Here is a 16,236-nt window from a genome sequence, read left to right as displayed (position 1 = left end):
CAATGCAGCTTTTTATAAGGATGGTGTCTTAGAAAAGGTTTTTGAGAATGTGATTTTGAGCAATTCTGCTTGAGAAACCAACTTTGTGTGTCCTTTGTTTTATATTTAGTGCATTGTTGAGAAAATGCATGTCGATGGTTGATTTTTACCCAAAACTTAGGTTTATCGTGTACCTTTGTTCAGCATACTTCTTCATTATATACAAGAGTACAATTTGCTTCAGTATCTAAGCAACTTAAATATGACTTCATCGATAAATTGCAATTAGTTTCATAAATTTAAAAAAAAAACTAAACAAACATCGATTTTTTTTTACTCCAGCTTCCTCCAGTGAAGTTCCAACTTTTTGTTGTTGTTAAATTGAATTAATCCGGAACAGATTCTTCACTATGGGAAAAAAGGTACATAAAAGACTAATCTAACCTATTACACAAGCGTTCCTTTCAGTTTAGTGTTTTTTTTTCTTCAAATTTTTGCAAGCATCTAAGCTTTCGCCCGACATTACGGAGAAATCTGATAATCATCCGGGCAATTTCAACCCTCGGAAAAAGTGAACCCCCATAAGATGACATTAGGTACGTGTTGCAATTAAATTGAAATGTCCCCGACTGTACTCATCTTCAAACACAGTGGTCCATTAAACCATCACAGCTCCTTCCAAGAATGTTGCGCTCATTATAGTACATCCTATATAGTTGCGCGATACCATTTCAAAGCAAACTTCCCGCGCTCTGTCCGTTATCTCTTGTAATTTCAAAACAATAAAAATTAGCGTTATCTCACTCTCTCGGTGCTTAAAATTTGACGCCTCAGCCCAGAATTGAATGGTCCTTAAAAGCTACTCACCTCCCCCCTCCACCCTTCCACAATACTCTAGCTAGGGTCATGTAGGGAACCCAGCCACCAACCGACCGACCGGACGAGGGACCCAATCAGCAGAACATGAACAGTGCTCTCGGATGGACACACTGTACGTGTACCCACACACACACACTCTTTCACGCTACTACTATACTACTCGGGCCGTTTGAGACCCAGGGGAGGGTAGCAAATAAAAATTAAAATGAAATAAAGGTAATTAAGGTCCACAAGAAAGAGCGAAGTGAAAAACGACCATAAAAATAATCTGTAAAAAGCATTTATATTTAATTACGCGTCAGCATCACCTCTAATTAATATAATTTCGCCAGGCAAGGGCCGGGGCTTTTGGGAAGGTTCGCGTTTTTATGATCCTTTACGCCACAAGGAATTGAACCCATTTCGGACAGGAAGGGACATCCCTTAATGGCGTTTAAAGAATCACTTTGCATTATTCTTGAAACAAAAAGAGACTGCTACGGTAATGAACTTTGAACTGGGGCTTAGTTGCGTTTCTAGCTACTACCCACAGGTCAAGCTGTTCAAGGTCCCATCATCGTTGATGTAGGAAAGCAGAAATCATTACATTTCTCCTCGGTCGCAGACGTCGTCGCATGCGTCGCACACCCCCCCCCCCCCCCAACAACTGGACGCTAATGACAAAAACAAGCACCTTTGTCAAAACAATCAGAGCGCACAACCGTGCATTAAGTGTGTGCAAAATAGTTTTTAATTTGACTGCGTACTTGCTGCTTGCTTCTGCTGTTTGCTGACCATTAAAGGCCATAAATTACCCACCTCTGTCACTGCGAGCTACGAGCCACTCTGAGTCGACGGCGCGGCGGCAAATCGTCTCTTCCAATTTCTTTTTGTACGCCTGCGCGTTCACCTTGGCCAGTTGCGCGAGTCGGTGGCTAGTCGTACTACATATTATAATTATGTCCCGATCCAGTTAATGTAATTTAGCACTTTTTATATCAGTTGCTATTGGCTGGCTGCCTTCTGGTGGTGTCTTATGTATTAGCTTACGTGTGCACCCAGACTCTTGGAGCTCATATCAGCTTCATTAAAGCGAAAGGAATGCTTGTTGCTTATTAGTTTGCAATTTTTCCTACCGATTTGGGCTGGGTGGTTTTTGCGATATTCTATCCAGATGTGTAGATTCGTTCGACTGCATGGTTCGCCACTGGTTTCACGTTGTCTGGAGTACAGCTTGTTGAAGGTGGTGTTTGACTTAAGCTAGGGTTTAATTTCTTGCAAATTGCCGCAGTGAGGGTCAACAGGATTTGTTTCGTCTGTATCTTGTCTGTAATTAAAATATCATGGACTAGGATCAATTCTTGAAAATCAGTACCGTTTTTAATGTGTGTACATTATTTTCTGCTCGGAACTATCGCAATTACCTATTTTTAAAATATACTAAAAACTCTAAATTAAATAATACGATTATTTGGATCCGTGATCTAACAACGACCAGAAGCTAAGATTGAAGCAAATTGTTTCTATTTTATCCCTACGTACTTGATTATGCAATCTATGATCTGAACTTCAGATGGAAAATGCCTAAGTTTTAGTGATAGGCACCAACAATAGTGATTTTTTACCTTCCTTAGGCACTCGATAATCAATATTTTTGTCCTGTAATCCTGGCAATACTGGATGAGTGTGAAAAAATTTCTCTGACCAATACCAACCTCGTTGCGTGTATAAAAACTAAACAGTGAAGATCTAGAATTACCAAGCGAGACGTTTGCGGCCACATCTTAATACATTAAACCTGGGCTACAACATCTTATTCTTCTTTCTCGCATTTCAAGCTTATTGCGTATGGCATATTAGCTTATTGCGTGCTCTCTACTTAGTGTTCTAGATGCACTTCCACAGTTATTAACTGAGAGCTTTCGATGCCTGCTACCATTTTTGCATTAGTATAATTGTGTGGCAAGTACAATCATACTCTATGCCCAGGGAAGTCGAGAAATTTTCCAACCCGAAAAATTCCTAGACCGGACCGGAAATCGAACCCAGCCACCTCCAGCATGGTCTTGCTTTGTAGCTGTGCCTTTACCGCCTGAGCTAATGGTGAAATGACAACCTGGAAGGAGAGTGATTCCTAGCTTCGATCCTCACAAGTCCCTCCACGAGTCATATGATTACAAACGACTACCAGCTGAAATATGGACACAGCTGGGTGGCGTAGCCTGGGCAATGTTGTCAGTCCGACCATAGCAAAGTGAGGAGGTTCGAAGCTAACACTGGCGCGGTAACCATATCACGGTGGTAGAGGAAATGCTTCGCCTCCGAGCGTCTGTCCACCACGGAGGTGCGGCTCAAAAAGCGCCTGACTGGCATCCAGCGGCTGAATAAGAAATGCTCTTCCCCGGAAGCTACACCTAAGATGGCAGTCCCATCAGAGGATAGGAGACCTTAGGCCAACCACCTACAAGAAGGTCAACAAAAGACAAGAAGGAAGATGGTTATCAGTTAGGTAAGTTACTTCATCATCAAAGGTAAGTAACCGAAAATACTCTCATAAAACGAAACATAATATTATTATATGAACCAATAAATGATGGGAAGGAAAGGGACCACCCAATTGAAGCGATTTCGATGGGGAGAGTGAAATTTTTAACTCCCTGTTGCTAACATCCCGTGGAAAAAGGGCGGGCTCTTCTCCACACTCATTAGGGTATCCTTCTGTAGGACGGCTCGTATTTTGACCAATTGTATGATCATGTGGCTGGAAGGAGATTCTCTATCATCCCGTGGAGGCGTATAGGTGAATTACCTATCGATCCACCAAAACCGTTTTTCGTCCTTCATACAGTGACATGTTGAGGACAATCAGAGGTTATTAAGCTTTATCAAATCAAACAGTGAGGAGCGCCCACTGCTATCGGACTTAGTTTCCGTGCTACAATGAGTGGTAGACAATTATCATACATTATCATCATACATCTGACTACCTGGAACCGGTTAGGACAATTCCTAACCCTCATACAGTGGTATCGTCCGATGGCTCAAAATTTCGGTGGGATTTTTCTGAGGCATAAAAATCTCTGGCCAGGTCTTGTTTCGAAAGGGAAGTAAAGGTTGGTTCCGGCCCATGTGTGTTTGAATGGGTGCGATCATGCTTAGTATACACAGTTTTGGTCACGAACTGCTCATTTGCTAATAACTTGGCACACAACAGACGCAACATAGTTATTTTTGAAGCAGTAGATAGAATAGAGTATAAGCTTGTTATAGATACGTAAAAAAAAGTAGATTTTAATTCTAATAACAAACTGTATTCGTTTTTGCGTTGTAAAAATGAAGTGAGAAATGCTTGGTGCACATCTCGGGCTTAAATTGTAAAACCTCATTGGTGTTGATTCTACTCTTTGCATACCTATAGTAAACTATGATTCTTATCTACCAATTACTTTAAAGAACAACACATTTCAACAACTGAGTGAAAAGTTATTAACAAATTAGCAGTTGGTGTGTACAACTGTGCATGCCAATCATGGGTGCGATATCCTACGCAGGTGTGGAAGCTGCCTTTCTGCACATTCGATTGCCTTCAATGTATGGCAATCAATGTCCGTCGGTGATTGGCACTAGATTGCGGAACAGAGACCGACGTTAAAAAATAAAGAAAAAAATTATGGCATAGACCGACAGATTCCAGGAGGACCAAAAAAAAACACTTCCGAAGCCTCATGTACTGATACCGTCCGACGGCCTTAAATTTATGATTTTCCATTTAGAAGTAAAAAAAACATGATGCCATGAACGAACAGGTGGATCTTATCACATCCCAGGATACCCAGAACCGGTTCCGGCACTGCCCAAAAAACTATGTGGAAAATTAAGGGGAGTTAAAAGAACTCCAGAAAAAAATAAAGTTTTTTAGGCAGATTCTTTATCTTCAGAAAAGTTCCGAGTGCTTCGAGTACAATCAAATTACTTTAGAGAACTTCTAAGGAAATTGTAACCGTTATCAAGAAGTTAAAACAAAACCATGGGGAATTAAAAAAAAATACTGAGCAGATTTAATAGATCGTACCCCTTTTCAAAGTGAATCCAAATCTAATGACAACCGTGGAGGTGCAGAGTTATTCTTTGTCTCTAGTAACAACGGGTGTCGAACTAACAATCCTTTTCCTCCCGGATGACCGTAAGGACATTGCCAGTGCCGATAATGATCTTGAAAGGACTGGTTCACCGGAGTCGGTCATCAGTGCTCATTAGGGTAGGTCAACTTTACAAGCCCCTGTTCCACACTGCTCTTTCAATGCGTATTGAGGTCCCCAACAATTGTTATACATTTGAAAGAATTTGGATAGGGGAAATGGATGGAATGTCGACCTAAATGTCCCTAATTTGGGTCCATACATAAATTCAGAAATTAGTCAATAGTGACCAAAATATCCTTTTCAGTTCACTCGGCTGTTGACAAAAGCAGGCCACTATTGAAGTGTGCATCACGATCTTCTGTTTTCTCGGCAGCAACCATTGTGTGGTCCTTCTCATTGTTCTTCATCAGCAGTTCTTTCGGTCGATGCGTCGTCGAATTTGGAAAGCAACCGTTTAGTGATGAGTGTGTGAGTGCTGACAACGTTTTGTGTCCATTGCTGCAATTGAAGCGCTCTGACCCCTGTTGGCGTAACTGCCATACAATGAAACCCAGTTCTGATGGAGGAGGCTTTTTATAGCGGAAGATAAAGTGTTTATCGTGTTGTACCTTTTGACTATAGTTTTAAGATGTATTGTATAGTGACCAAGAATCATCAGCTTTGTAAAGTTAATTCGTTTGAGCCTTATCAAATAAACCAATAAACAAAAAAAAAATAACCTTTAGTAACGTCCCAATGACGCGTTCATCTAGATAAAATTGATAAATATCAGATTTTTAGCGATGGGTCCAATCTTAGATCCATAGGTCAACATTAGAGCCATTTCCCCTATAATATCGATTTGCGGGAGAATTTTAAATTTTGTATGGGAAAATGTATCAGAAACGGAACGATCCTATGCATTTGTTTATCAAAAAATCAAATATTGCTCAGATTTCCCCAAAGGTCGAACTTTGATTGAAAATACTATGCAAACCAACTTTGTCCAAGGCTGCAAATTTATTAGATCTTTGTACAAATAGTTACTTATCTTCCACTTTATACCAATTGATCCAGACGTACCTACACGCTCGCCTGTAGGTATGTGCGAAGCAACTTTTTTTTTCAGGAGTCTAATCAATTTGCAGTCTTGGACAAAGGTGTTTAGCATAGTATTCCTAATCTATTTCCGGGATTTGAAGAAATTTGACCGATATTCTGTAGTTTTCGGCAAACAAATGGATAGGTTCATTTCGTTTCCCATGCATATTCCCACATACATTTAAAATTCTCCCGCAAATCCAGATCATTACCAAATTCGTTCAAATTTGACACCGTTGATGGGGACCTTAATAAGGGGCTGTATCATTTCGCCAAAGGACGTTTAGCCGAAAAACATTTCGCCAAAGGACATTTCGCCGAAGGATATTTCGCCGAATGGGTCATTTAGCCGAACTTTTATTAAACTGAAAGAACTGGGCATGTTTAAAAGATGAATCATTCCTTTAAACCAAAAATATTGATTATTTAGGTAATTATGAAATTAGTACAACTCCAAAGAACTTTTCATGTTTAAGAGAAGGACCAACCGGTGAACACTCGTGTTTTTTCAGTTACCGTGTGGACGTAATTTGTGATGAGGCCCGGTCCCTTTTAAATTGTATCATTATTTATGTACGGTCCATAAATTTGAAATGACGTTTCACATTCATTTAGTGATGGCCGATTTTCATTCGAATTATCGATTAATCGATTAATCGATTAACGAACCGAAAAGTAAAATATTTGTAATCGGTTATATCATGCCGATATAAGCATTAACTTCTCCAGAGTATCATCACCGATCGTTTCAAACAAGTGCTGCACTCTCATTGGTGAAAATATGGCAGCACAGCGAACAAAAAAAATCGATTAGTTGTTAATCGAGTAATTAAAAAATGGGACACCTCTTATTTTGGTGTGTATGTTTTGATAAAAATGAGCGCAAAATTTCATCTCTACCGAAGGGGCAGCAAAACCACAAAATTACCTTGAATACGGGGGGTATTCATTGGTTGAAAGGGACCGTGAAAGAGGACACTAAAATAGAAAGTTTTTCTTCCGACAGTTTCATCTTAGTATTCATCTTTGGAAGGACATTGCAAAAAATATAATACATTGATTCCTTAAAAAAATCCGAAATCAGTACAACTCGAAAGAACTGATGGGAAGTAAAGCCATTGGTCCCCGGTTCATGAGTTGATGGGTCGATAGGTAGGGTCCAAGTGCGGGAGCTGCCTTCCTGGCACGTCGGTAGCATTGGTGCTCAGCACGGAAAACAAGATCGACGGAAAAAACAATCCAAAGAAAAAAAAAAAAAAGAAGGAGCATTCATATAAATCAAAAATGTAGATTGTTTTAATATTTCTTAAATCAGCCCAACTTGAAAAGAAGGAGCATTCATATGAATCAAAAATGTAGATTATTTTAATATTTCTTAAATTAGCCCAACTTGAAACTGGTCATGTTTGAAAGAAAGAAACATTTCTATAAATATAAAACATTGATTATTTAAAAAAAAAAATCGAAATCAGTACAACTCGGAAGAACTGATCATGTTCAAAAGAAGAAAGCATTCCTATACATAAAAAAAAACTTCAAGGGACAGCCCTATGGGGTTGTACCCAATGGTGTAGTAGAACTATGTGGTCTTATATAAAAAATCTTATTTGTTAACTGCAGCAAGAGCTTGTGTTTTGTGTAGCAATAGGAATTTGAGCGGGGTTCTCACTGTTTATACTCTTGGCGCTTGGCATAGATGGACCACAGCGACTCACGAAGAGCTACTGATTTCGACCAATAGCGGTGCGGCTTTTTCCTCCTTCTATGGATTCTTATGTGGGCTGCAGCTCGCTCTTTTGTTGTGTACTGGAGAACCGGATGGTGAGACCGGATGGAATTCAACTTTGAAATCTGTGTCAGGGAAATCGCTTTTCGCAGGCAATCGCTGATAATTTTAACTATCAAAGCAAAAGTTGCACATTCGTGCAATTTTCCATGGTGACATTTTATAAAATGATTAAAGGCCCAAACGCAATGACAGTGGAAGCGGAACGGCAGTGGCAGCGGAAAAGCCCGATCTGAGTAAGCCTACTTGTCGGATTGAAAACTAGTTAGAATCAAATCGACTTCGGTTAGGCATCTTGATGTCATTTGTGACAACTGTCAAACTTTCCGTTTCCGTTCCGCTTTCTTTAATTTTACAGATGCGTAAACATATTTCTGATCGATTGGGGATAAAATTATTGAAATTGGTACAGGGGCAGCTGAGTTATTAACGTTCAAAATATTTCATAATTTTGTTACATGTTCCGTTTTCGGTTTTCACAAAATGTACACCAATATAAATATCACAAACGTAGTCCTACGTCAAAATATATTTTTTGAAAATTTCTGAAATCAGTACAACTCGAAACTGCTTATGTTCAAAAGAAGAAAGCATTAAATTTGAATAGCTTGCCAGATTAAAAAAATCGAACCTTCTTAATCTTTTTTCAAGTCTGATTTAAAAATTTACTGAGCTTTGAGAAAAGTTCAAAACCACAGAAAATGACTTGCTCTTCGGCGAAATGGCCCATACGGCGATATCATCGTCGGTGAAATGTCCTTCGGTGAAATGTCCCGCTCCCCCTCAATACACACCGGAAGAGTAGTGGGGTTGTGATCCACCATACAAACCCTAGTGCACATACTCTCTACTAATGTACACATTGCATGCTCGTCACGTTCTATGAGGCAGTTGCTGTCTTCGGGTTTGAATGGTTATAGCATCAACAGGAACATAAATTAAACACGAACATTAAGTATACATGTTGGTTATTGGTTGGGAATTGTTTGAATTTTGAGAAGTATAAAATTTAAAATCTCAAAATTGAGCTGGAATCATCTCTTCGGATTGTCTTTGAGCACTGGAATCTTCCCGATCTGCAGAAAGCACACAAATGTATCCAGTTCATAAGAAAGGAGACAAGAAGGATGTAGACAACTACCGTGAAATCACCTCGCTGTGCGCTATCTCAAAACTCTTCGAATTAGTTGTTATGGAGCCACTGTTATCGCACTGTAAGCAGTATATCCAGGAAAACCAACACGGATTCGTTTCCAACCGATCAACGACTACTAACCTGCTATGTTTCATCTCGTACGTTACAAGAAGCCTAGTTGAGCGACATCCGACCAATGCAATCTACATCGACCTATCAGTAGCATTTGACAAGAACAACCACGCTATCACCATAGCTAAATTGGAACGGCTAGGGATTAATGGATATCAACTATCTTGGTTCCAGTCGTATCTTATCGAACGGATTGCAATTCGATCGCTTTCCCAGCAACTTCAGGTATTCTTCAAGGAAGTCACCTTGGGCCAATAATTTTCTTAATTTGTTTCAACGATGTGAACTTTGTGCTAGAGACACCTCGTTTGTCATTCGCTGATGATCTGAAGATTTTTCTCAAGATTCGAACGCATGCTGGCGCTATACTTCTACTAAATCAGATTGATAGATTCAGTGACTGGTGTGACTTGAATGACAGTAGATCCTAACAAGTGCTTGACAATCACCTTCTCTCGCAAAAATGAGCCCTTAAAGTTCAATTACACACTCCTGGGAAATTCAATTGAACGAGTAATTCACGTGGAGCACATGGGTATTATCTTGGACTCACAACTGACGTTCAAACAGCACATTTCATTCATGGTAGACGAAGCCTCCAGATCTTTGGGGTTTATCTTTCGGATAGCTAAGGATTTCACTGACGTGTACTACCTTAAATTGTTTTACTATTCCCTAGTACGATCTACATTAGAATATGGTGCAGCTGTTTGCAACCCTTTTTATCATAAAGGAGTTGAACGAATCGAGTCAATTCAACGCAGATTCATTCGCTACGCACTTCGGCGATTACCGTGGCGTAAACCTTTTAATCTGCCCCCCAGTAGGAACGTTGTTCATTAATACACCTAGAATCTCTCAACACTCGTCGCGACACTCTAAGTGCTATTTTTTTTGTCGCTGATGTTCTGCAGAATCGAGTTGATTGCCCAGCTTTATTGGAACAAATAAACATAAATGTGCAGCCAAGGTCAACCAGATGCTTCGATTACCACTTATTATAACTAACTACGGCTAGCATAGCGCTATCATCGGTCTTCAAAGATTATTCAACCGAGTTGCATCTGTGTTTGACTTTCACATGTCACGTGAGTTACTGCAACGAAAATTTACCGCTCTATTTTCTTGGAGAACAAATCGTAACGAGTAGTTGTTAGATTTTACTATATGTTTTATTATGTACATGACAGTCAGTAGTATAAACTTACCGTCATTGGGGCCACGAGCCTGTTGATGCAGAAATAAAATAAAAATAGCATCTCACTTTCCAGCAGGTTCTTCCAAAAATTTGATATATTGTAATCGTAAAATTGAACGTATTTGTAGTTCTATGACTAAGGGTTCAGCTCAATTGATCATAAGACTACAAAGTTACAGCATGTTAAAGTTGACGATTGTGACCAATTCTGAATTCAATGCTGGCTACAGATCCAAGATCTGTTGAGACACAATAGAAATCTGGCCATTTCCTGAATTTTTGAATCCAGTCAGTATGGGTATCAATCCCCATGATTATTTAGAGCGATATCTCCAGAATCGTTTTCAGCGTCACAATGGCCATCCTGCAGCAGGTTCTGGGTTCCCCATGGGAAATGGCCAATTTGGGACATGACCGGAATCTAATCTAATCTAAACTAACACAAACACAGCTAGTTCATGAAAGCATAATACATATACTCTGAAAGCATAATAAGATATACCTCCATCCTTTTTCTTGCCTATTTGGTATATTTTAAACATCAGAGATGCGCAAAATATAACAAAACGGCAAGGCCTACTGTGCAGCATTTAAGGGGCAAGATGATTCAGAAACATCGGGCCTGTTAAAATCAAAGATTAAAACACGATGCTTCAGAATCCAATAAATGGAAGAAACGTGGACATCTCGTACCGTACGTTACGCTGTATTGTTATTTATAAATGATTGGTCGTTGGGAGCAACTAATCTAAAAAAGTTAAGTGATGCTCAATTTTCCTCGAGTGGTTGGGACATGAGAATTAACTTTTGTCCTATAGCCCATATGGCTTATGGTTATAGCGCCATTACTCGCTTTCTGAAAAGAGAAAAATTGAATAAAATGCCGTAAAAGAAAGGAAATGGAGGAAGGAACCCTAGTTCTAACTTCTCTTGAGAAAAAGCGGGTCTCTAATCAATCTACAGGATAAGTTCGCTAAAACTCACAATGGCCCGTATTTCGGGTGTCACTTCACGGTGAAAACCGAAGTGAAGTGACCAGATGTCACTCACGGTGAAGTGATTGCCATGTAAATCAAATGGAAATCACTTCACCGTGAGTGACAAGTTGTCACTTCACCGTGAAGTGACATCGGTAATAAGGGCCAATGACTCGCGAACTTTTCCTTTTATGTGCTTCATAAAACCTCGTAAAATTTTCCAACGCTGAACACAAACAGGTGAGAACTAGATTTCAGTAGAGAGTAATAGAATGAAAATATATGAAAAAATATAAGAATATATAAATGAAAATAAAGGGACGATCTCAGCCAGTTTCATAATGTTGCACTCTCACTGTTCGGCTGCACTACTGTTGAACCAAAGACACTTCCAAGACTTTTTCGGGTTATTTCCAAACTAGTTCAAATATTCTTCAGGCAAATCATGAGCACATGAAATTTCAAAAACAAAACATCAAACGTCTAAAACCAGAAAAAAGGGCTAGGACGACTCTCTTGCCGAATGAATCAATTGGTAAATCTATGTTGAAACTTGGGCCATACCCAGTCGTTCCCAACTTTTGACAATATCGCGCTCGACATTTGATTTCTCATCAAAATACAGCACGTAAGCGGCCGAAACAGGTGAATATAGAATCAGGAACTAACTCACCAAATGAACGATGGTTTGCCCGTGAAACAAAAACTTGGAAGACTGTTGCATCTCCTAATTCTAGCTCAACACATCAAACCATTCCATCGGATCTACAAAGAATCTCTTGCACAATCCGCCTCCAATCAAAATCATCGGGCTAGCTTGCCAATCACTTGTACTTTCTTTGCACTAAAGTTCTTTTCTAGAACAATGTTATCGAGTGGCATATTGTTTCGGGCTAAAACGCGATTAGAAAAACAATCACAGAAAAAATGAAGCCTAAAATTTGACACTCGGACATTTTTCACGTCCTTACAGAAGCAGAGCACACTTCGATCTTCCCAATTTGGGACATGACCGGAATCATATCAAAACATGGGTGTCAAACTTGAAGATTTTGCAAGCTTTTGGTAGCTTTTTCAAATCCACAGCTTGCCGCGGTTTCCTTAGAGCATCCTTGGAGTTATATCGAACAGCACTGTACATTATACGAAAAAATAAAGATTTTTTAAAGATAATTTCATATCATCTCAAGATGGCTTTCTTCCTACATTATTTGTAAAATCGCCACAAGATGAATTAAGATTTGAGATTGTGAGAATCACACAAACCTTCGTCAAAATCTCATATATTTACTCATCAAATAAAAAGATTCGCATAGTAATAAAAGGTGTTTTTTTTCCAGAACATTTTAATTTTAATTTTTGCTATTCATGTAGGTTTTAAAGGGCCTTAAAGACTGTTCAATTTATGGGCTCGCAAAAGCCACTGCATCTCTTGAAGATCATTTTCATTTCGTAATAGTCGGGATTTTGCAGCACTGGTCTCAGTCTATATAACGGTGCCTAAACAACTTACTCCCAACAAGTTAAGACTTTGTGATTAACACAACCGTTGCGCAAATGCTGCCAAGAACTACACTCATGTGATAATTACTAACCTCGCTCAAAAACATTATCTCATCTCGGTAAAATGCTAAAACCGTATCTCCCTGAGATCATGCTTATTTCTGAAGACGACGTCCAATTCCATCCCTCCCCCCCCCCCCCCATCTAACCACCCTCTTTACGATCAACCGACCAACAGATTTTATGTCGCAAATGTCACTTTCTGACAACAACGCTCACCATTAAACCCATCATTCAGTCCGCACCGAACCAACACGAATCGCGCACCGTAAGGTGACGTACCTGACAGCTACTTTTGGCACTGCTACGCTGCCTGTGCTGTAATGAGCAGCCCCAGAGCTTGACTCTACTCCCGCTCCTGCTCCCGCCGGAGAGTTAATCTTCAATTTGCGGAAATTTTACGAGAATGTTTCACTTACTACCTTCCTACTTGCTGAACTAACACGCGGATGCTCGCGATTTTCGGACGACGAAAGCGGGGATGTCACACGCATAAAAACGGACAAGTCGAGGCGACTTCCCATTAAAACAGACCTACTCGCCACGAAACCTGAAGGAACGGGCTCATAAAAGCTAATTTACTAGCACATTTAAAATTATTTACTACTCCTTTTAGTTAACCCCATTTTCGGGGGCTGACTGACTGACTGACTGACAGTGAGCATGTGTGTTGGGCGCTTGCTAACTGTTTTTTTTTTTGTTTCGCCAGAAATTTCGCTACAATCTTGCCTTGGTGCGGAACCTGATGTCGCTGTCTGGGGAGTTCGGATTCCTTGTGGTGTACCTGGGTCGGAGAAGGACTGGATTTTCGATTGCGATCTTTATGCGACCACATGGTGGACAATCGATAAGAGACTGGAATCACTAGCAACGGGAGAAATTGCTGGACAGCACTCATCGATTGATTAATCGAATTTTGTGGGTCGGAACTGTCCTCGGTGTGTTGTAAATTCCACACTCACACCGATAAAGTCGGCGATAATTACCGATAAATCACGTAATTTTAACGATTTCCGATCTAAATGAGCGTGGTGCATGATTTTGGCTGTGTCTTCCAAAAGCCAGCAAGAATCAGCATGGGACGTGACAGTTGGTGGTGGCGTTACGATTGGAGAGAACCGTAGGATAGTGACTGTCACTCGTGATCAGGTTCGGCAGCAAGCGCAGCAATCAATAAAGATCCCAATCGAAATGGGCTTTCTGATGGCCGGTGAAACGAGGGTTTTTTTTTCGGCGATTAAAGTAATGTCACTGAAGATCAGATAGGGAGTATATACGTACGACGGGGCGGATATGTGTGCGATTATGATTCAATTGAGTTCCTGCTGAGGGGGCTATTGACGATTGTGTGGAATAATCCAGGACATCATAAACACCTTGTTTTAAACGAAGCTGTGGGTCATATCAGATGACGTCCGCGGTGTTTGTTCAAGTTAGCTTTTATTTTTTTTTTAAATTGTTACCCGTTAATCCAACACTTTTGCACAGGTAATACAGCGGTTGTTTGCACATTAAAAGACTAAAATTGATTTTTTTGATTCGTCAACTACAGGACGAGGGAATAATACACTGATAAATGAGAAGGCACTAAATAAATTGTAAATAATCCATTGAACATTCACCGTGACTTTTCAACAACTTTTATTATTTTCTTCAGACAAAGCTTGTAAAATATGTTTGAGATTATCTGAGTAATATCAAAAGATTTTTATATATCTGAAATTTTTTATGAAAAGTTGCAGTCAAAAAATCACTATTTTTAGGTGACTGTGTTCGTAACTATTCGTTACAGCAAAGTAAATCATGTTTACTTTCTATTTATGCACATTACAATGCATTATTACGAAGTTTATTAAAAGTTTTTAACGAAAAGAGTTATAAACGCGATGTGACACGTCATATTCTAGCAGCTGCGTTATTTCTTTGCATATCATTTTGTTATATCCTTGTCCTACAACGTATCAATTAATCAAGCATTGCACACCACGATACGCTTCCATCCGGCGAGATTGATTCGATTCACTCCCACCCACCAACAGAGACATCTTCCGATTTTCAGCTCAAACCGCCCAAGAAAGCGGACGGAACTTTTTCTCCATGGGACCATGCCATTCCATTCCGTCCGCCGTTTCTCCGCATGTATATCTAATTCAAAAAAGCTTCACACTTACCCATTGAGCGCTGGCATCGTACGAAGGAACACAACGAAACGTCATACCGCCGGTGCTTCCGACGGTGGTGGTGCCGCCGCCGCCGCCGCTGTAGCGTGAGTTTGCTTTGGCCACCTTTAGTACCGTTTCGTTAAAGTTTGACGCACTCTCTCACTCTCTTTCTTGTTCAGTTTTCGTTCGTTCGGTCGTTTATGCGTGGTAGGTCGGTATGTTTCGGTTTGTGTTATGTTGTTTTTTTTTCAGTCGATTCGTAGATATGTTGCTACTCGCTCTCTCTCTAAATTTATACTGCCAACGTTGTTGCTGTTTTGGAACTTGTCTTGTTCGGTGTTTCTTCTGACGAGAGCACGCGTTCTCTCGTTCGTTTCTTCACTCTTCACCGCCGAGAGTATTAGCGCAGATATTTAATCCGCAGCAATGGAAGATTACAGTGATTATCATTTGCGAGAGCTACCCTATTATGTACTTGGTTAGCAGCAGTAATATCCGCTCGGTACGCAGCAACATAAAGAGCAGCATCACTGGGTTGGGTAAGGTATAGGTGCTGTAGCAACACGATGAACGGTCAGTTCATCAGATGGGGTGGAAAATCGCGCCCGGGATCAAGAGAAGCGGAAGGTGCGAAAATTAAGCTTTCATTGCCGTCTTACCTAGAACAAACAAAATACTTAGTTAGCAAAGGTGGTTATTTGGAAGGATTAGCGGTGATTACTGTTATTATGGGGATGGGGAGCGAATATGATAACAGGTTGGTACGGTGACGGTAATGGGATTCTGAAGGCCGCCAGTCAAGTGAAGGTTGTTAAGGTCGATGCTAGGGAAATGTGCAAGGACTATAATCAGTTTATTACTTGGACAGTCTTTTCGATTATATTGTCATACATTTCAAGGCCTTATTCGGCAATGAATTCTCAGTATGAAATCACACGCTTGCTTTGATATGTTTCCCGACGTTTCGATAGTGACTTCTATCTTTTTCAAGGGGATTTTATCGTTATCGTTTTTGTAGAGTGATTCATCATTGGCGTAAATAAGGGGCCTCTGGGCTATAGATGGGCCACCGCACAAAATTTGAGAAATAAATACCGGATAATTCCAAAACTTCCTGATTATCTAAAATAAAAACTGCTGCGACTTTCAATTTCTCAAAATCAAAAATCGTTTCATTCATTTTGAAAATATGTCTTAATTTTGAAAACATTTGAATTTCTGTGA

General features: G+C 40.0%; 1 protein-coding gene across 4 annotated transcripts in view; it reads right to left on the bottom strand.

Moving 5' to 3' along the window:
• TfAP-2 (transcription factor AP-2) overlaps positions 1-16,236 on the bottom strand; it is a 238,514-nt gene that overhangs the window by 145,256 nt on the left and 77,022 nt on the right. Inside the window, exon 2 of one of the 4 annotated variants that reach the window (XM_065238918.1) lies at positions 15,022-15,671. The exons of 2 other annotated variants lie outside the window; for them this stretch is intronic. In XM_065238918.1, coding sequence (XP_065094990.1) covers positions 15,022-15,066 — 45 coding nt within the window. In that variant the 5' untranslated portion in view covers positions 15,067-15,671. The remainder of the gene's footprint in view (positions 1-15,021; positions 15,672-16,236) is intronic. One more of the 4 variants, XM_065238893.1, reaches the window with a different exon arrangement.

This window comes from Ochlerotatus camptorhynchus, unplaced genomic scaffold (assembly GCF_037179485.1).
Source record: "Ochlerotatus camptorhynchus isolate MF236.1 unplaced genomic scaffold, CSIRO-AGI_Acam_v1.1 ptg000005l, whole genome shotgun sequence".
Taxonomy (NCBI): Eukaryota; Metazoa; Arthropoda; class Insecta; order Diptera; family Culicidae; genus Ochlerotatus; species Ochlerotatus camptorhynchus.
The sequence above is the reverse complement of the archived record's forward strand: the minus strand, read 5'-3'. Positions and strand labels throughout refer to the sequence as shown.